General features: G+C 37.3%; 2 protein-coding genes across 6 annotated transcripts in view; both read left to right on the forward strand.

Annotated features, from left to right (window-relative positions):
* The first annotated feature begins 5631 nt into the window (after window positions 1-5631).
* On the forward strand, window positions 5632-10248 carry LOC105188712 (kynurenine/alpha-aminoadipate aminotransferase, mitochondrial). Its single transcript, XM_011150313.2, has 8 exons — window positions 5632-5918; window positions 6338-6503; window positions 8334-8520; window positions 8635-8751; window positions 9087-9410; window positions 9532-9658; window positions 9793-10001; window positions 10074-10248. The coding sequence occupies exons 1-8, from the start codon at window positions 5852-5854 to the stop codon at window positions 10134-10136; spliced, it is 1260 nt and encodes a 419-aa protein (XP_011148615.1). The 5' UTR covers window positions 5632-5851; the 3' UTR covers window positions 10137-10248.
* A 5896-nt stretch (window positions 10249-16144) lies between these two features.
* Window positions 16145-21139, forward strand: part of Fstl5 (follistatin-like 5) — a 37991-nt gene continuing 32996 nt past the window's right edge. Inside the window, exons 1-2 of one of the 5 annotated variants that reach the window (XM_011150368.3) lie at window positions 19363-19464; window positions 19980-20163. The gene's annotated coding sequence lies outside the window, so the exon portion shown is untranslated. Of the gene's footprint in view, window positions 16247-19362; window positions 19465-19515; window positions 19663-19957; window positions 20164-21139 lie in introns of those variants that run through there. The other 4 variants (XM_011150377.3, XM_025300997.1, XM_025300998.1 and 1 more) reach the window with 4 other exon arrangements.

Consider the following 21139-nt stretch of genomic DNA (forward strand, 5'->3'; position numbering starts at 1 on the left):
GAGAGAGAGAGAGAGAGAGAGAGAATACAGTTGAGCGACTATATGACTACAGACCCGTCGTATAATTTCCTCTAGTAATTTATATACGGCTATTCGTTACTCTCGGTCATTAGGCGAGAATGTCAACTTTTGCGAACCTCAGAACATTACGGAAGTTTCTTGCTGGCGAAGAGCAGATGAGGGTGGCAGAGGCGGAGGAAGAGATGTTCAAACTTCCAGGGATACATGGTACGTCTGGGATGATAAATAGAGGGAAGTCGCTAATTGGATATCGTATGCCTTATTGATTATTACCGATATATACACATGTACAAAAGCTATATTTTGCTCGGGAATTACGGTAACATTGTGAAAGAAGAAGAAAATGCGGGCGATCGTAACGGGGGCAGGCGAAGTGTTTCAGAACGCAGCTGGAGGATAAAGCTGAATTATTATTATCGCGGAAGGTGCGCTTACTTTACGCCGACACGCTGACGAACCTTCGTTCCGACCGAGCTCTTGCCATTCGTGCTGTACTCGAGTGTACTCGACTCTGCGCACACGCGTGTCATCGTCGATTTCCCTTGACACGTTGAAGACGTTCACAAAGAAAGATCTATTCCAAGTTCCTTCGCGAGAGTCCCTCGAAAATACCCGCGTAGAATACATGCAGATAGAAAATAGATCACGAACGGCTCTGCACGTTACTCTTGTACTTCTCATTTCACACACGTTCTCACAGCGACCACCGACGTCGTCGTCGGGGAACGAAGTTCTCAGCGGTGCACGGCGTACAGCAGGTCGCCCCGAAGTCGCGCGAGACAAGGAGCTTGAAAACTTCGTGAGTGCTGCCGAATTGCCAAATGTAACAATCAAACAGTGTCTAGTCGAAGTAAAAGGAAAAAGGAAAAAAACAAAACAGAAAAAAAAGGAGAAAAAAAAAGGAGGAATCCAGGAAGAACCGCGAATGACAATGCGAATGAGTGCGAATGGGTGCACGACTGTGCGTGCGACTGTGCGTGCCAAGTAGCTTAGCGCGACTTTAGCTGGGGTGCGAGACTTTTTAGAGACTGTACACACGAGTTCGTGTCGATTGATTTTAGCGTCTAACGTTCGTACAACTACGTGAAACCTTCTCTCGGTGCCTTTCTGCTGCACTTCTTCCATCGTCGTTTAGAGAAATATACACTCTTTCTTCATCATCCTCATGGACTTTCTCCTGCCATCTTTCTCTCCTTCCTCATTCTCAAGCGAGTTCAAGCGAGAATTTCTGCATGATATCGTCAGGATCCTGACCATGTTGAGATAAGGATTACGTGTTTCCTTCTTCTTCTTCTTCTTCTTCTTCTTCTCCTCCGTCTTCTTCTTCTTCTTCTTCTTCTTCTTCTTCTTCTTCTTCTTCTTGTTCTTCTTCCTTCTCAGTTGATTCGATCACACGCTTCTTCGCTGCGCTTTGACTCGATCGCGACTGTTTAATAATTAAATCTAATTAATTGTTTTGTTTCCGTTGTACAATTTAATGGCTCGTTTCGCAAAACTATGATCACAAAATCTACGAGATGATTAACGAGGAAATATTATACAGTGCTTGTATTATGAACATTATTTCGGCAAACCGTTTCATAATATTTATCTAATTTATCTATCTAATTAAAACAGAGTTATTATATATCGTTATTGTTATCGTATCGCGCATTATACAGAAATTGTCGTTGAATTTCCTGTTGCATCTGATATCTACATTATTATTACAGTGTTTTTTAAAGCCTTAAATATATACTTGGGAAAAAAAGAGAAAAGGAAAATCAGCAACCTCGTTATTCACGTAATTAATAAGCGGCGGTCCTCTCGCGCGATGAATTCCGTCGCATTTTAGTACTTATATAATAAGCGATCGTTTACAATTTAACACAGCGATTTATTTGTTTAATAAAAGAGACAGTACTTTGCGCTATGTTGAAAATCTTTTCTAATGTCAGGTGGGAAAAGGAAGAAAAACGAAAAACTGCAGTGAAGCGGACGCACGGAACTTCTTTCGTGTTAACAATTGTAGGAATACCTTCGTACTTTTATAATTTTTCTACTCTTCAACGTTATATAGATACTTTAAGAATAAGGAACTGTTATTATTGTTAGAATTCACAATGTGCGTGCGCATCTAGACTTACTAAGCATTTTCACTATAGACGATTGCATAATCTTCTCTCGACGCGAATTATTCATTTCGAAACATCGCATTTTTCTCCTTATATAATGTTTTCGTGTTTCTCTTTCTCTTTTCGTTGAATGTTTCACAAGCAACAAAGTGCATTCACTGTGCCAAAAGTGAATATGTATGTAAGCTGGCGAAGATTTCTTTGATTAAAAGTTTATCAAACCTTTGTCAGACATATTTTCAAGTAATTACGTTCTTCTCTTTCTCTTTCTCTCTCTTTCTCTCTCTCTCTCTCTCTCTCTCTCTCTCTCTATTTATCTATCTATCTGTCTCTCTCTCTCTCCCTTTCTCTTTCTCTTCTTCACTGTGTCTTAAGAAACTTATTAATTACGCTCTTAGTAAACATGTGAAATTTGCGAAAATCTTTTACACACACATCAGCATTTCCCCTTTATAATTTTTGCAAAAAGGATATTTGAACTAGGTCCAAATAATAAAACTAGAGATATTAAAACCCAATATCGACAAGCATTACTTCTTTGGGAAGTACCAAATAGTTTTTAATATACATACACGATTGAGACGTATAATTCCAGTATAATGCTAAACACGGAAAATATAAACGGCGCTTCGTCAATTCTCTCAGTCTTAGCGTGAGAAGTACTATAGTCCCCTCCCACGTTCCACCGTCACTGTCTTTATGTATGTGACTTGACGACAATCCGCATTTCTTATGCATCAACTGAAAAATACACATTTTTATACACCGCAGGTGATTATTTTTAAAGCTAAGCAAATACACATTTTCCCACTTCTTTGTTTTATTTTTTACATTGAGGAAAGCGAGATTCGACATAGCAAATTTGCATAGTTGAGTCTGCGGAAAAGAGCGAAATCAACGTTAACTTTGCGCGAAACATCATCGCTCCCGAATGCTTTAGACTTTTGCGGTTCGTGAAGCGTAAACACGCGCGGTTTCGAAACGTGCGTCAGTTTGAAGCGAAAAGTTTCAGTTATATCACTAATACAGAGCTCAAAGGGGGCCCTCAGAAGCCGCAATTCTGACATTCGGTGATGTGAGAATCCGTGCGAACGTGTCGGCTAGTGGTGAGAGAGAACGTGCGTATTATACATAAATAAGCAGATTACCTGTTAATTGCGTTATCGTAGCGAAGAAGCGAAAAAAAACCGACGGTTCGGTAACTAGTTCGCGATAAACTAAACAAGAGCAGTCGTTATAAGTGTTCCGTTTTGTAAATAATTCCATTATGATGCCGTATTAATTGAGGAGACGACACGGATCTGACGGACATGCGAGATCAGATGCGAGACGAACCGTGACGAAGAGCGGCGTATGGAAGCAACGGCCTCAAAATCGGTACCGAGATTTTCGCGTCGTCGACCGACACGACGGGACGACGGACGATGCGTCGATGCGACGACATCAGGCAATAATTTATTAGCGCGATAACCACTCTGACTCTTCTAATCTTAAGTTTTCCATTAGTTTTATTCTCACTATTCTACCACTATCACGATATTCTATCACGGTCGAAACATCGCTCGTGTTCGAGACACAGAAAAAAATCGATTGGGAGACTTGTTAGAGTCAGCACGAAGCGAACTTGCACCTGACAAATAACGCTAATATGTTTAGTGACGTCAGCAGCCGGATACGCAAGCATCCAGTATCAGTTATAGTATCACGGAAAAACAAACATCAAAATCAGCTGATGTGTGAATCGACTGCTATGAGAATCAATAACAGATAGCGGATGAGTATTATTTCGGTTTTACCCGCGATTTTTCGTCCTGGGTAACTAAACGCATGATTATCACTCGGCTCAGTATCTGAGTACTTAGCTGTTACCGGACTTGTTGTTTCTGGACACCCGAACGAGTAACCGCGGATTCGAATATCCGGAAATTAATCACGGAAATTAATCGGTCTGTACTGAGAGCACTATGATGAAAATGCACGGCAAGCCCCGTTCTGTCGGTCGTCAGGACGAAACCCTAAAGCCAAACGTTCCGTTCGACGTCGATGGTTCTTTTTTACTCGAGATCGGTCGAAAATCCACCCACACGCACTTGATCGATCGATCGATATCGAATGGAGCGTTTATTCGGCAACAATATACGATAAGTTATCTGCAATGTCAGAGGAGAATGAAGCAAAGGCGATGGAAACAGTGACAACATGCATACACGCTTACACAGACATACATTAATACACATACACACATGTACACGCGCACATACACGTACACAAACAAGACGTACACGTACAAGATGTTAATAAATTGGAATAAATGTTACGAATATATTTCAAGGTTTCTGCTCTTCCTTTAACAGTGTCCTATCGATACTATTTAAAGATGCGAAGAAACGATAAGTTTTAAGCTTCAATTCAATTATTTAATTATCAATAAAAAAGATAATTATTAGAAGATAAATGATTTATAAAATATTGGTCACTGGTTTTTAATCGTGTATGGGGTAAGGAATTAAAGAAGATGGTATCAATTAAAGGAAACAAAGAAATAAAATAATAAATAAATATAAACAAAAGCAAAACAAATACAATTTTGAAGATAAATAAAACAAAAATAAGTGCTATTTTAAAAACAAGATAACCATAAAATTCCACAAATTGTTTTTCTCCGATAAGCGGGTTAATCGACTTTTAATCTTCTTAATCGACTTTTAATCTTGTTTTGCATTTTTTGTACAAGTCGTAATCCTGGTTTAAACAAATGTGGTTATCTTCTACATACTCATTTAGTAAGTGACGTTACATCTATGTTCTATCGACTTTTATGTTTGTCTTACTGCCGCTGGAAAGATTTAGCGCATATATGTGTACTGTTTTATACATTTGTCACATATTCATTTTTCAAATGTTTCCGATGTTCGAAAACGATTTCGAATTAATTTCAATAATTTTATATATTTTTTGTATCGTCCTGTACAACATTCTGACGTTTTAAAGATGTGTAAAAGACATCTTCAAATATCCAAGAACGTCTTAAGAAGTTAACAGAAGGACGTATGTATCTCTATTTCTCTTGCAAACTTGATAATAGTTATCTTCTCCTATCTCTAACCGTGAGAAAAATCTAATGAATTTTTTATTAGACTCCTATATACTATTATCTATTATCTTATATATTATACACTATATATACTATATGATCTATCAATGCTATTTTACGCTTTGATTATATAATATATCTGTAATATGTTCAAATTGTATTTTACAAGAGGTTGTTTACATGTTCTATTCTGAGTCTGTCTTTATATTGGAACAATTCTTCTTCATATTTTTATCATAAAAGACTAGTATCATATTCTTCTTATCATGAAAGATATGTACAGCATGTTGATTGGCCGACACTTAGCGGAAAATAACTAGTCTTATCGAAGACGTTACTGTGTTACTGTAATTTTTGAATAATTCTAGATTCTCTCTCGCTCTCGAAAGACTTAAAAGCTGGTATTATAAATTAGTGCGAAACAAGTATATATTCTTTCGTTACAACTTATTTCTGCTTATTACAACTTAAGTCCATTTATTGCATTAGTGTCACTAGTTTTGAAGTTGCTTGAAAAGAAACAGTTTGTAGCGTGTCGAATCAGTCGTGCGATAACACTCTGAGCTGTAAGACGTATAAGTAGAAGAGCAGGCGAAGTGATTACACATTACCATACGTGATCATGGATTACACTAGGTTTTTCGCCAAGGTCACGACTAGACGAAAATCGAACCTAATTAGAAAGTTAGGTAAGTTGTCATTGCGTTAATAATTTTTAGTATTTTGCGATATTTTATTCATGAAATTTTCAAAAAATGATAGATCAAAGATAAATTACTAACGAACGAGAGACACCAAAAAATTTTCGCGTTTATTTATAATAACGAGATATGTTACAAAATACGTTAGATAATATTATTTTAATATTATCAATCTAATATGAGTAGTGATTTAACAATATATCAATTAATTTCGCCCAATACTTAACGATGCCGATTAGATTAGATTTAATGAAATTTTGATACTAATCTAAATCCGATTATATAGATAAAATTTTGATTTTAATCTAAATTGGATTAGATAAAATTAATTGAATCTAATTATTATTAAATTATTAAAACTATTATTAAATTAGATTGTAATTCTTTGACTTATGTATCTGAATTAGTCGACATACAATCAACGCTGCAGAACCCTATAAGTCTAGCCGCTGGTTTCCCAAACACTGCTACGTTTCCCATCAAAAGTATATCTGTGACATATGAGAACAACGTCTCGTTGAATCTCACCAAACCAGAAGTGTCTACAGCATTGCAATATTTGCCTTCACAAGGGTGAGTAATATTCATAAACCGTTATGTAATTAATCTATTAACCAAAGCAGTAATATCTTGGCTAATGTTTGCGAATAATATTAAAAATATCACTTCAATATATTTGAATTATGCATTTTTATATATGTTTACACACACATATATATATATATATATATATATATATAGTGGCATGCAAGTTTCGAGCCATAGTGTCTTTTTAAGATACATGACAATATATTGATTTGCTCTAAAAATTAATTATATAAAACAGTTGACATAACATTCTTACAAATAATAGTACAGTTACAAAATTTTGAAATTACATAGTTTCTAATTATTTAGTCATATGATATTTACATGTGTTAAAAAATATTGAGCCGTATTCTTGTTGTGACTTTATAAGCCCGGTTTGTTTACGTTTCTTATGAAACTCCTTCGTAAATATTTGCTTTAACTAAGGTTCAGTTTATTATCTACCACAATGTCGAAACATACAAGCCTGCAGTTACGCGAAACCGTGATTAATCTTTTTCAACAAAGATTTCTCGCGAAATTGCTAATTGCTTATTAATTGATCAAAATACTGTAAATAGGATTATTGCAAAATATAAGGTAACGAACTCTCTAGCTGATAAACCACGAAACGGTATCAGCAAAACTACAAAGCGCGTCGATAAAATGATTAAAAGAAAGTCGATAGCAGATGTTAGAAAAACTGCCATGGATATTTCTCGAGAACTACGAGAAGAAAATCTTGTTGATATTAGTCAAAGTACAATATCTCAACGTCTAAAGGAAGTAGAACTTTTAGGACGTGCTGGTGTAAAAAAACCATTAATTAGTGCAAAAAATAAGAAAGATTAGGTTTTGCAAGGAAATTTTGAACATTGGACTGAAGTTGATTGGCGAAAAGTACTTTTCTCTGACGAGTCAAAGTTTCAGTTATTCGGAAGTGACGGTAGAAAGTATATATGACGTCCAACAGGCACAAGATATAACTCAAGATACCAAATTCCTACCGTAAAACATGGTGGAGGTAACGTGATGGTTTGGGGATCATTTTCTTATAATGGAGTTGGTCCATTGGTTGAGATCACGTGTACTATGAACGCTATAATATATCGAGATATATTGACATAGCATATGCTGCCATATGCAACTCAAAACATGCCACGTGGTTGGATTTTCCAACAAGATAACGATCCCAAACATTCATCAAAACTAATAAAAGAATTTTTCATCGTGAAAAAAATGCGAGTTCTTGACTGGCTGTCGCAATTGTCGGACTTGGATCCTATTGAGCATGATTGTGGCAAGAACTCAAACTACGTACAGGAAATAAGAAACACTCCAATAAAGCTGAATTGTGGCAAGATTTGCAAACTCAATGGCAAAATTTACCTCAAGATCGCATTTCTAATTTAATAGCATCAATGCCTGGCCGTTGTGCTGCAGTGATTGCTTCTAAAGGCATCAAAGGCAACAAAGTATTAAGTTTAAAAAAAACGTTGACAACATTTTCTGTTACTATTTTTCAATAATATATCTTTCTTATGCATTAGAAAACTTTTTGGCGCAATACTTTTGCACTGTTTGTAATGAGACATTGTGTAAAAATAAAGTATTTAGAATTATTAAAAGTTTGTAAAGTTTATATAATTGTAGGACAAATAAATACATTTTGTTTATATATATGTGTAAAGCTTTTAGCGCTCATTATGAAATGAATATATAATAATAATTGTGTGGCTCAAAAGTTTTGCACGCCACTGTATATGTATATATAAAATACAAAATATTTTTATACATATGTTATTTTATATTGTTTATTTATTTTTTTCATTTAAGTTATAAACCGTTACTGGAAAAATGGCGCGAGTTTCAGAAAATATGGCATACACCAAAACAAAAGGACTGGGATATCATCTTTACCAACGGTTCTATGGACGCTTGCAGTAAAATCTTTGAGATGATGATTGACGAAAATGAACCGATTATGCTTCAGTCACCATTATATAGTGGAACAATTGGAGCGGTAAGATATACTGGAATAATACCATGAGAATATGGCAGAACTGATGCATGGAATTTGCGAGTTTTACTTCGTAAATAGTTTTTCATAAATTTTTCTCTTTTGTTCGCGCAACAGCTACTGCCATTGCAACCGGACATTGTAGAGATCGCTCAAGATGCTGACGGAATAATTCCCGAACAAATCGCTGAAGCATGCGAGCAACGACGTGTGAGTGGTAAACCGATGCCAAAGGTGAGTAAAAATATTCCGTGAATAATACCTGTCACTTTGGGTATTCAGATATTCGGGTAATATTTAAGAGGATCTGATAGTACTCATATGTTTAGGTATCCGATTATACTCCGAGTGTATGGTTATATTCTAATCTGTTATATTCTAATTGGGTTAGAAAAATTATTAACAGCTAAGTGTACATACCCGATTTATATTAACAACATTACTGGACAGTGAATATTTTTTAAATATTATTTTTTTAACTTCATTTATTATTTTCGATATAGTAATGCTTTAACGTCGCACCTCCTTTCATCGGACAATCCTGTCCTATAGATTGTTAAATCTTTCAGTTACTTTATGTTAACCCAACGGGAGCGAATCCGTCGGCCACCGTATTGTCGGAGAGTCGACGAAGGAAAGTGTACGAATTGGCGCAAAAATACGATTTCCTGATAGTCGAGGACGACGCCTATTACTTCATTCACTTTTTGGATAAACAGCCCACGTCGTTTTTATCCCTTGACACCGACGGTCGTGTGATCAGACTGGACACATTCAGCAAGATTGTGAGCTCCGGTATCCGTATAGGTGCTGTTACCGCACACAAAAAAGTCGTGGAGAAAATGATTATTCATATGGAGAATACTAGCCTACATTCATCGTCTGTGTCTCAAGTAAGATTCCGTTCTTAATTTGATTCACTTTGATAGAACCTGAGGATGATATAATTCTCGCGTTAATTAAATTCGAGAGAGTAGTAAAAAAATTTTAATAACATCAATTTGCTTATTGCAGATGCTTCTTTATAAACTTTTCGAGATTTGGGGACCGCAGAAATTTGAAGAACATTTCAAAAACGTTCAAGCATTTTACCGTCAACGACGTGATGTAATGCTGGTGTTGATTAAAAAACATTTGACTGGTTTGTTAAATAATAATACATCTACGATAATATTTATATTTTGTTATAAATTTAAGTAGAATTTCTTTTCGTACATTTCAAAAGTGTATGAAATACAGTTTTAAATCGCTCACTCGAGTTGATTTTAATTTTAGATCTGGCAGAATGGGATATACCGCAAGGTGGAATGTTTGTTTGGTTAAAAGTGACAGCTGTGAAAAATACAATGGATTTAGTAATTAATAAATGTCTACCCAATGGTATTTTTGTACTTCCTGGAAATATTTTCTATTATGATTCTTCAAAATCCTCCCGATATTTAAGATTATGCTATAGTCATGCCACAGATGAAGATATTGACAAGGTAAACTTAAATTAAAATTTACTAATTCCCATTATTTACATTGATATATTAATATTTTTGATTGGTTTTCAGGGATTATCTATAGTGGCCAAAGTAATACGCGAAGAAATAGCGGAGAAAGCGAAGAAAGTTTAATTATAACAAATAATTATTATCATACACATATTTTCCGTAAAGTATAATTATTTTTTGTAATTTATTTGATACGTTTTATGTCTTTTATGCTTATATATATATATAAATGAGAAATATGATAAATGGAATTAAAATTAAATTGGAATTATAATATTAACTGCTACCTACGTATAGCTATGTATAATTACATATAACATTTGAATTGCTTTCCTATTTAATTGTTTTCCTTGTTGGATATTCTTAGCTAAAAATTAAATTCTATTCAGCCAAAACTCAAACTTCACCTAAGATTCAAATCCATATTATTATATATATAAAAGTTTCAAGATTTTCCCTACGTGTCACCGTTGTTTCTATTGATAATTCGAGCTCGTACGACTCAATAATAAATCAGACATATTTTTTCGTCAGACGGACTTTTCAAGCAACATGAATCCTTCTCTTTTATAACTGTAAATTAATAAATTTTACCATACGTTAATAATAATCTATTTGATAATGTTAGGATATTAAGTAGTGTTATAAAAGATAAAAAGCTTACAGATTATTTTCAAGGTACAATGAGTTAGTTATCTGGACATTTATTGTTTTATAAGATTGCTTATATTTATTCTGTATTTATGACTTTATTCAAAAGATAAGATAACTGCATGGCGTTATCGGTTATCAGAGAGATATAATTCAAATGTATTTATGGAATACAAAATTACTGCATTAGTAATATAATATTCACAAATTTTTATTTTATGTAAAAAGACTATCGATATGAAGGGGAATCAACATTTTTTTATTTAACATATCTTCTTAGAAAGTTTCTTAACTTTGAAGCCGTATATTATATCAATCCGTATTATATTTTTGTCTATACTTGTGACATTTTCAATATTATATTTGTTTAAAGTTAAAATTATTTTGATTTATCACGGGTCTTATAAAGGAAGAATTTTTTTTATTTTGAAGATATAGTATCGACAGAAGGTATCACTTCAGTTAAAGTTGTCAAAAATTTAGTATCAGGTGTAGTAAAAAGAAATCCATTATTTTTGCATGAAATTGAAGGCTTTAATTACCATAGTTAGAACGATCCGATTTAGGTCAAATATGCGCCGTTTTGTTCGATAACTTGTTGCCATTTTGAAGGTAATTTCATTATGCCTCTCTCATAGAAGCTCTCGTCCTTATTGACAAAAAATTGAGACAGTCGATTTTCACAAGCCTCTCTTGAAGCGAATTTTTCACCAGCAAAATTGTTCGCCATGGACAGGAACTGATGGTAATCACTTTGTGCAAGGTCCGGACTATAAGGTGGATGCATAAGAACCTCCCAACCAAGCTCGCGGAACTTCTGGCGAGTCACTATCGATGTGTGTGGCCTGGCGTTGTCCTGATGGAACACAATTCCTCTCCTATTGGCCAAAGCTGGCCGCTTCTGGGCGATTGCTTCCTTCAGACGGTCCAATTGTTGACAGTACAGTTCCGAGTTAAGAGTTTTGTCGTAGGGGAGCAGCTCATAGTAGATAATTCCCTGCCAATCCCACCAAACACAGAAAAACCTTCCTGGCCGTCAATCCTGGCTTGGCCACCGTTTCCGCCGGCTCACCACTAGGTTAGAGATACAGGCCTGGTTCTAGCACCAAAATAAAGTCCTCTCAAAACCCTACATTTTCGACTACATGGACGACTCTCTACTCCCAGTTGAAGCGGAGATATCGACGGAGGAAGGCTGGATATCGACGGAGAATTGCTGGAAAACTTTAAGCTTCGATATCTCCTAAACGGTTAGAGATACAGGCCTGGCTCTGGTACCAAATTAAAGTCCTTTCAAAACCCTACATTTTGCCGTAAATGGCGACTCTCTACTCCCAGTAGAAGCGGAGATATCAACGGAGAAAGGTTGGAAAACTTTAATCTTCGATATCTCCTAAACGGTTAGAGATACAGGCCTGGCTCTGGTATCAAATTAAAGTCCTCTCAAAACCCTACATTTTCGACTACATGGACGACTCTCTACTCCCTGTAGAAGCGGAGATATCGACGGAGGAAGGCTGGATATCGACGGAGAATGGCTGGAAAACTTTAACCTTCGATATCTCCTAAACGGTTAGAGATACAGGCCTGGCTCTGGTACCAAATTAAAGTCCTTTCAAAACCCTACATTTTGCCGTAAATGGCGACTCTCTACTCCCAGTAGAAGCGGAGATATCAACGGAGAAATGTTGGAAAACTTTAATCTTCGATATCTCCTAAACGGTTAGAGATACAGGCCTGGCTCTGGTACCAAATTAAAGTCCTTTCAAAACCCTACATTTTGCCGTAAATGGCGACTCTCTACTCCCAGTAGAAGCGGAGATATCGACGGAGGAAGGCTGGATATCGACGGAGAATGGCTGGAAAACGTTAACCTTCGATATCTCCTAAACGGTTAGAGATACAGGCCTGGTTCTGGCACCAAATTAAAGTCCTCTCAAAACCCTACATTTTGCCGTTAATGGCAACTCTCTACTCCCAATAGAAGCGGAGATATCAACGGAGAAATGTTGGAAAACTTTAATCTTCGATATCTTCTAAACGGTTAGAGATATAGGCCTGGTTCTGGCACCAAAATAAAGTCCTCTCAAAACCTTACATTTTCGACTACATTGACGACTCTCTACTCTCAGTAGAAGCGGAGATATCAACGGAGAAATGTTGGAAAACTTTAACCTTCGATATCTCCTAAACTTTAACCTTCGATATCTCCTAAACGATTCGACCACGACCGTTTTCGCTTGACGTTGTCGTAAGTGATCCACTTTTCATCACCAGTGACCAACCGCTTCAGAAATTGTTCGATTTTGTTGCGATTCAGCAGCGTATCGCAGATGGTATTTCGATCCATGAGGTTTTTCTGCCTTAACTCGTGTGGCACCCATACATCGAGCTTCTTGTTGTATTCAGCCTTATTCAAATGGTTCCAAACGGTTTTTTGTGCAATCTTTAGCTCTTGGGCAATCGAAACAGTGCTTACATGACGGTCGGACTTGACATGTCCATGACAATGTCCATGATTTTATCGATATTTTCACAATTGGCCTTCCAGTGCGTGATGCATCTTTGACATCGAAATTACCGGAAGGGAATCGACTAAACCAAAATTGCGCGTGATTGGCTGTTACAGTATCAAGACCATAAATACTATTCACATTTTCAGCCGCCTGGCTTGCGTTTTCGCCTTTATCGAAGAAAAACTGTAAAATATAGCGTATTTTCTCTTTGCTAGTGTCCATCTTTGACTCGCGCTCAAACAAAACTGAGTCAACTAATTACAAAACTGTCAGAAAAGTTTTTTTAGTACGAAATCTCATCTTTCTAACGCCATCTAGTGGAACCCGATCGGACTTATACAACGCGAGATACAGATAACTAAATCCATCTATTGGAAAAATAATGGATTTCTTTTTACTACACCTGATACTTTGCGGATGCTGAGCTTTCTATTATATATATTAGTGCCATAGTTCATGGAAATGTAGAACAGATTAAGGTGAATAAAAAAATTTCATATTATTTTGTGATATTTGCAATAACTATCAAGTAATAAATTATAGGAGTCGAATAAATGAGCACTCGTTGGTAGGAACAGAGCGCGAGATGGTGAGGGAGGACCATTTGTAAGGTCGTGATGCAGCTTAGTTATTTAAATAATTGTTGCCGGCAAGCGACGAAGGAAAGGACAATATTCCGCTTATGTTTTATCTTGCTACTCCTACGGCGCGCCGATAACAGTCGTTAAATCGATTGAACCTCGCTCTTTTCCAAATGGCTGCAACGCTATCCAATCATCCATCTCGGCGCGCGGCTATTCGTCAGATTTTTATCATTAATAACTCAATAATTATTATGAATATCGTAAAACAGTATGGGTCTTTTACGTTTATCTTAATTATTTTGTACACTACTGTTTTATTTCTCACAACTTTTATTATGCTTGTTCATGTTACTTCAACTTTTCGGACTCTTCGTACTTAGAATGAGACAGATGTACATTCGAACACGAGAGGAAGTAAGAGCGGAGTTAAATATAAAAAGTTTAAGTAACGTGACAGATTTGTAGCACTGACGAGATAATGCTAAAGTTGTCAGCCCCGGGTAAATTTCCGTATTGGCAAATGGGCTCCGAGGGGCCGGGAGGTAATTTAAGAGTCATGACAGTACCGACTATTTTAGTTATATCGAAGATAACACAAACATTTGTATTTTTGTCTTGTTTCCATACTTTGTAGAACCAGAGAGAAACCTGAAAGCGGCCACCGGGACGCTTTTTCCGATGCCCCTTGAGAAAATGTGTGCACACTACGCTCGTCCTGACGATAACGGTAAAGCGTGCATGGTTCTTGTTCACTCTGCTTCCTTAAGGAAGATAGTAAGATAGAAAAGCATAGACGATCAATCGCTTTCTGTCTTTGTCGCACCACAGATAAGCGTACGCGCGGCAGGAGGAGGCACGAGGAGAGTCAGCGGCAGATCTTATCGCTAAACTAGAATCTCCCCCGTCTTACCTCTTCACTTTCTCATCTTTCACGCAACACACTACCCGTAATTCGGGAAGAAATATTTCGAGACCGCGCGGACAACTTCTAGCAATTATGCAAAATGACGCTAATGACAATTTGGTGGCCATTTTTATAACTTTTATATTGAATTTTATACTACTAATTTTCATATTCAGTTATGAACATATACATGCATATGTGTTGTAAATGTTAATATGCAATAATTATTATATTTTAATTATTATTAATATTAAATAATTTTAATAACGCTAATAATTTAAATGGTATCAGTAATTTGAGATACACATTTCCTCACAAGGGAATTGATATGTCCATTTGATTTCGAAAATATTTCTTTGTTTGAGATTTTTACGAGTCAGCATGCAAAATTATACAATAAATTGTTGAGTGTTTGCAAAAGAAAAGTGAACAGTTTAATACATAGATATTGTACTTAAGTAGAGGTATTAAAACCTTTAAAGTCAAGAATGAGTAGTGGTCGTGGAGATAAACAATTAGTTTGTTGCGCTGAAGCAGTTATTTTCTCCGAATTAAATCGATCTATCATCGATTGCTTTCACCTACATCTCGTACACTTTGCGCAAATAAATAGTTACACTTTGGAAAGAAATGAATCACTGCGATTGGTCGACTCAGCTTCCCGAGTATCCCGCTTATGGCGCTGTTCGCAGTTGCATCGTATTTAGTTATGGCGCCGATTACGGGTTGTGTAGTGTGCGAGAAACAGTCGTCTGTGATCTCTCTTGTGATTTTGACTCGCCGTAGCTGAGTCTCGTGCCTTAAAGTTACCGGGAGTGCCGAAAGTAAATTTCGCGTGTGTGTTATGGCGGAATGAACTGCTGCGCGAAGTGAAGTGAGATGAACCATCGGAATACCGAGGAAAGTTCAACGCGCCAACTGCGTAAGGGCAGCTCGGTTTTCGCGTCGCGGAGCTTCGTTTTCGACTCGTCAGCCGAGACTCGGTCGCGAATTATCGTTAAACATCGAGGTACGGTACAGTTTTCGTTAAATATTCGCTAAAAATGTGAATTGTTCGTCGGGAGGGTCGAGTAAAGTTTCGGGAATTTTTTCTGTCATGGTCGACTTCTTGGAATATTTCAAACGGAACGGACGGTTTTGAACAGGATATATTGATTGGATAATACGCTAGTGACGCTAATATTCACCGACATACGCACACATTGCAAATCGCGACCGTTGCATTGCAACGTTTAGTACGTGAATTCCAAAGGCCGACCGTGCGTATTTTCCGCGATTTTGAATTACCAAAGGCGAATATGAGCGTGTACTGTTTCGTCGAGAATACAAATTTCCGAAAGCAAATTTCATGCATTTGTCATGGCGAATTATCGTCAAGTAGTTGAAAGTAACTAACGAAACCGGATCGTCGGGAGTGCCGAGTGAAATTACGCGCGTTTGTTATTTAAGATTTGTGATCAAGTGTTGTGAAAAAATGACCTGTTATTGTGCAAAGTTAAATTTAGTGTTTGTGTTGTGAAAAATATTAAGTACCCGAGGATATATTTTGCAAGGAGGGACATCAGGAACCATCGAGGGGTAAGTTTATTTTATATAATACATTACGCTATAACAATTGGAGTTGCTTGTCTCGCGATATTGCGTTTTTATCTTGCGATGAAAAAATTAATGAGGCTGATCATGGTTGTGAAACGAAACATAAAAATCTCTAAAACATCTAATTATTTTGAAACAATACATTTAATGTTTATTGATATTTTCTTTCTTAATAGTTCATCACATTTTACATCTTAATCGCATTTTATTAACTCATTCTAAATGAGCAACCGAAATATTACGTTCAACTCGAAAGCATTAGTTTTTCAACGAGTCCGCTCGCAGGTCTCTACAATTCTTAGAACTCACTGCCCATGTAAATACCTCGTCGTGCTGGAACTCATGCCGCCGTGCGCTAATACAGACGACGTGTCGTAGCGAACCATATTTACTTTCCCAAATTTTTACTTGCTCTCTTACGTTATCCGAAAAGCTATATTAATCTGGATTTTAGGAACATTAGTCATACTGCCTTAAAATTAAATAGCATCATTTTTTCCGATTAGTATAAATATTTCCATGACGTATATATTGATCCATCATTTTTCTCTACATTAATTTCTCTACATTTCGGACTTCATAATTCTAACGTGGGATTGATTTGGTATCTACGGATCATCGTTATTTCCAATTTAGATTAGCTTCTTATTGCACACGATTTATTAATTTATATTTGGTAATCCATTATTTTTGCATCCATCAATCTAGACATATCGACTTCAAATTCTCCATAACGCGTAGACGCATGTTGTTGCTATTTGTAAGGATCTTAGTTATTTTGGACCTAAATTAAAACCTTATCACTCATATTTCGTTAATTAATATTTCGTAACCTATCATTTACGAACCTGTCACTTTTCAATATTTCGCGGCCTCTAACTCCGAAGCGCATAATCGCAACTCGATGCGGTTTACGAGGATCATAGTTATTTTGGATCTGGATTAAAACTTTATCACTCATATTTCGATAATTAATATTTCGTGACAAGTCATTTCCAAGCCTGTCACTTTTCCATCTTTCGTGGCCTGTAATTCCGAAACGTGTAATCGTATTTCGACACAGTTGGCTCGGATCATCCTTATTTTGAACCAAGATTAATATCTTATCGCAAATAATTTTGCAATTTATACCCGGTGACTCGTAATTTTCGCATCGGTCGATCTTGACCTATTGGCTTCAATTTCTCGATAATGCGTAGACGCACGTCGTTGAAATTTATGAAGATCTTAGTTATTTTGAGTCTACATTAAAACCTTATCACTCATATTTTGTTAATTAATACTTGATGACTCGTCACTTCTGGGTCTGTCACTTTTCAAATTTTCGTGACTTCTAACTTCAAAACGTGCGATTACAACTCGATGCGATTTGCTCGGATCATTCTTATTTCGAAGCTAGATTAACGTTTTATCACAAATAATTATCACAAATAATTAACTTATAGTCATTCATTTCATTTTCGCATTGATTTCGGAAAAGAAATGAAAAAAATTGAATAAAAAAAATGAAAAAAATTAATATAGAAATTATAAGAATCGCCACTCCTATTAGCGTCATTTTGTGTCATTGCTTGAAATTTTTCGTGCGGTTTCGAAATATTTTTTCTCGAATTGCGGGCAGTGCATTGCGTGAAAGATGAGAAGACGAAGGGGCAAGACGGGAGAGATTTTGGCTTAGCGATAAGATTTGCCGCTGACTCGCCTCGTGCCTCCTCCTGCCGCGCGTACTCTCAACGGTACGACGAAGACGATTGATCGTCTATGCTTGTCTAACTTACTATCTCTTGTAAGGAGAAGTAGAGTGAGCAAGAACCGTGTACGCTTTGCCGTTACCGTCAGGACGGATGTAGTGTGCACACATTTTCTTAGAGGGCGCGTCGGAATTCGGCAGAAAAAGCGTCCCGGTGTAATCGGCCCGGTGGCCGCTTTCAGGTCTCTCTCTGGTAGAACTTAATTTTTAACTCTGAAGCAGAAAGAAAGAGGAAGAAATAATCCCTGTGAGTTTACAATTAAGTATATGTAAACTTCAAATGCTTCAACTTGTTAACTCCGATTTTATTTTTCAATTAATTTGAAAGTTAATTAATTTAAATAAGTTAAAGTTTATTTTAATTGTGATTAGAAAAATTTTAATTATATGGTTTGTTTAGTAGTAAAGGTAGCGTGTGGATTAAGAGAATATTACCTTATCTCTCAGTGCTTTACTTAAAAGATAAGTTAACTGTATGGCGGTATCGGTTATCCAAGAGAGTCATAATTCAAATGTGTTTAGTGTAATATAAAATTATTGCATTGATGATATAATACCCACAAATTTTTATTTTATATGAAGAAACTGTCGATATAAAAAGGAATCAGACTTTTTTTATTTAACATATTTTTTTAAGAAGATGTTTAAGTTTGTTTGTTATTGTACTTTTGTACATACTTGTGACGTTTTTCAATATTATACTTGTTTAAAGCTGAAAGTTTGATTTACCACAGACGTTACAAAGGAAGAAATCTTTTTATCTTGAAGATATAGTATCGACAGAAGGTATCACTCCAGTTAAAGCTGCCAAAACTTTGGTGCTTGCAGGTGTGTTGAGCTTTCTACCAACATAGACGGGCGAGATATGCTCGATCGAAAAAATAGAAAAAGATAGCACGATTTAATATCTTTGTTCTTGCCGCTCGTTTTTGTCAGCAAAAAAGTACAGTTAAAATAACAAAGAATAACGCATTTAATCAAACAGATCATGAATTAATCATAATTAATAAAAAGATTTTAGCAGCAGTAATATCAGCAGCTGCTCCGATATCTGTCCTACCTTGCAGTCTCAATTGCTCCGGCGCCAACACCACCGTTACGCGCATTTCTTCAAGGGCCGACAAATTACGGACTTCCTCTCTCCCCCGAGCCCTCTTTTCCCCGGTACGACACTTATAGAGAATTAATAGCAGCTTTTATTGCAAGTTCTCGAAGTAACTGCTGGAATTGCCAAAAAAAGTTCAAGTCGATCTATGACGACGACAACGCAGGCGCAAACGTGCCGTTCTCATGGCGCCGTTGCTATACGGTTAGGTAATGTTGGATTAGACACTACACCGTTTCCCAACCCTCTCCGGGTAACGTTCAGTACACCCTAAACCATCGTCGCGGTTGGAAGGTCTCTCGCATCTATACTCACGCACGTGTGCATACACACACAGCAGAGAGAGTGAGAGAGAGAGAGAGAGAGAGAGAGAGAGAGAGGGACAAAGAGAGAGAAAGAGAGAGAGAGAGAGAGAGAGAGAGAGAGAGAGAGAGAGAGAGACACAAGGGCGCACACACGCGGCATTATACACACATGTTCACACGACGTATCTGAGTGAAAACGTGTGACTATTTACCCACTGTTTACGATACCCCCTGTCCGGTTTGTATGCACTGAGTTTCGTTTATTTATTCAAACATCCCTACCCACCTGCTCTTCCGCCGAAGATTTTCGTTTGTATGCATACGTTCCGATATCTTCATTTATCGTCGTCGTCGTTGTCGTCGTCGTCGCGTGTTTCGGCGCACGTTGAAACTCGCCGTTCCCAAATATCTCCGATAACGCAGTGTTAATTTATATGTCACAATATTAATCGTCGCTCTTCATTTCGCGTCGAATCGAGTCGTGCTCTCACTCTCTCGTCACTCACTACCTCTCTTTCTTCCTGGGATATCAGCTGGACAGAATATTTTTATCAGAGGGCCAATCTCTCGTCATCGTTATCGTCGTCATCGTCACCGGCGTGGAGCTCAAGATACAGACTGCGTGCACGTAATCGAACACAGTGTCGTGGGGGCAAAAGTGGAGGGTGGTGTGTTTACTGTGGTGACGGCGAGGGTATTATCTTGACAGAACCGAAACTGGTCAGGTCAGTAATACGGGGTGAGTCGAGTTACTTGGTCTCTCTCTTCTTTGCACTCTCATGCCCGATTAAGTTTAACTCCAGAATGCACAGGGGAGATCTCTAAGAGAGAGATTGCGGTATTTACTTTTTCTCGTACACCCGATATCGTCGGTTGAATGTCCGCCTCCTACCGGGTAATTCTTGGGCAAATCTTGTCTGTCATCCTTTTTCTCCGATATTCGATTAAAATTTGTCGCTTAATCGCTTCCCTGTTGTTTCTCGAGCTTTCGCGAATCGCCCTCGTCGGGACGCTGTGTATTTTAGGGTTAATTTTGTACACTCGTTGCCCCGCACTACCAACAACGTCAATAGATTTTGCCTCTCGTTTTGCGGTTCCTGCCGTGGGAATTGAATTCTCCACGGGATGTAAAACTGAGGGCGCTTTGTTATTTTTTTCCTTCCTCTTTGCCTAAGCTTTGAGAAATGCGGCGATTCTCTTTAAATGTTGAGAAGATCGTGCGATATTTGGTAAGAAGTCCTCGCGCGCGCGGCGCCGTAAATCTCGCCGGGACCTGTAAATAATACGCTCCTCTTATTTTATTCGTAGGAACATGAAAAAAGTTCCGCGATCTTCCGAAAGTTTCTCTCGTGTAACTTTCGACACACCGCGATCTCTCTTGGAAATCATACTTTTGGCGCGAACGCAATCAAAGTTGGTATCCTTGCGGACATCACTAGCTCCTTCCCGCGCTATGAAAAGGATCACCATTACGGTAAATGGGAAATCTTTTGAAGATCTCAAAGCGTTCCCGGGACCCTCGAGCCGGCGGGTCATGTCGAGAGGAACGTGGGCAGTCAATCAATCAATCAATCAACCCGAATGAAATCAATTTCCACAATTACGCTAACCACTGGCGCACATATGCGTGTGTCGGCATTATCTTCATCTTGTGTGTACACCGCGATCACTGAATTTCATTATCTCGCTAATGTTGCGAAAAACGCGAATAAATA

The sequence above is a fragment of the Harpegnathos saltator genome, unplaced genomic scaffold (genome assembly GCF_003227715.2).
Source record: "Harpegnathos saltator strain DR-91 unplaced genomic scaffold, Hsal_v8.6 scaffold4, whole genome shotgun sequence".
NCBI classification, from domain to species: domain Eukaryota; kingdom Metazoa; phylum Arthropoda; class Insecta; order Hymenoptera; family Formicidae; genus Harpegnathos; species Harpegnathos saltator.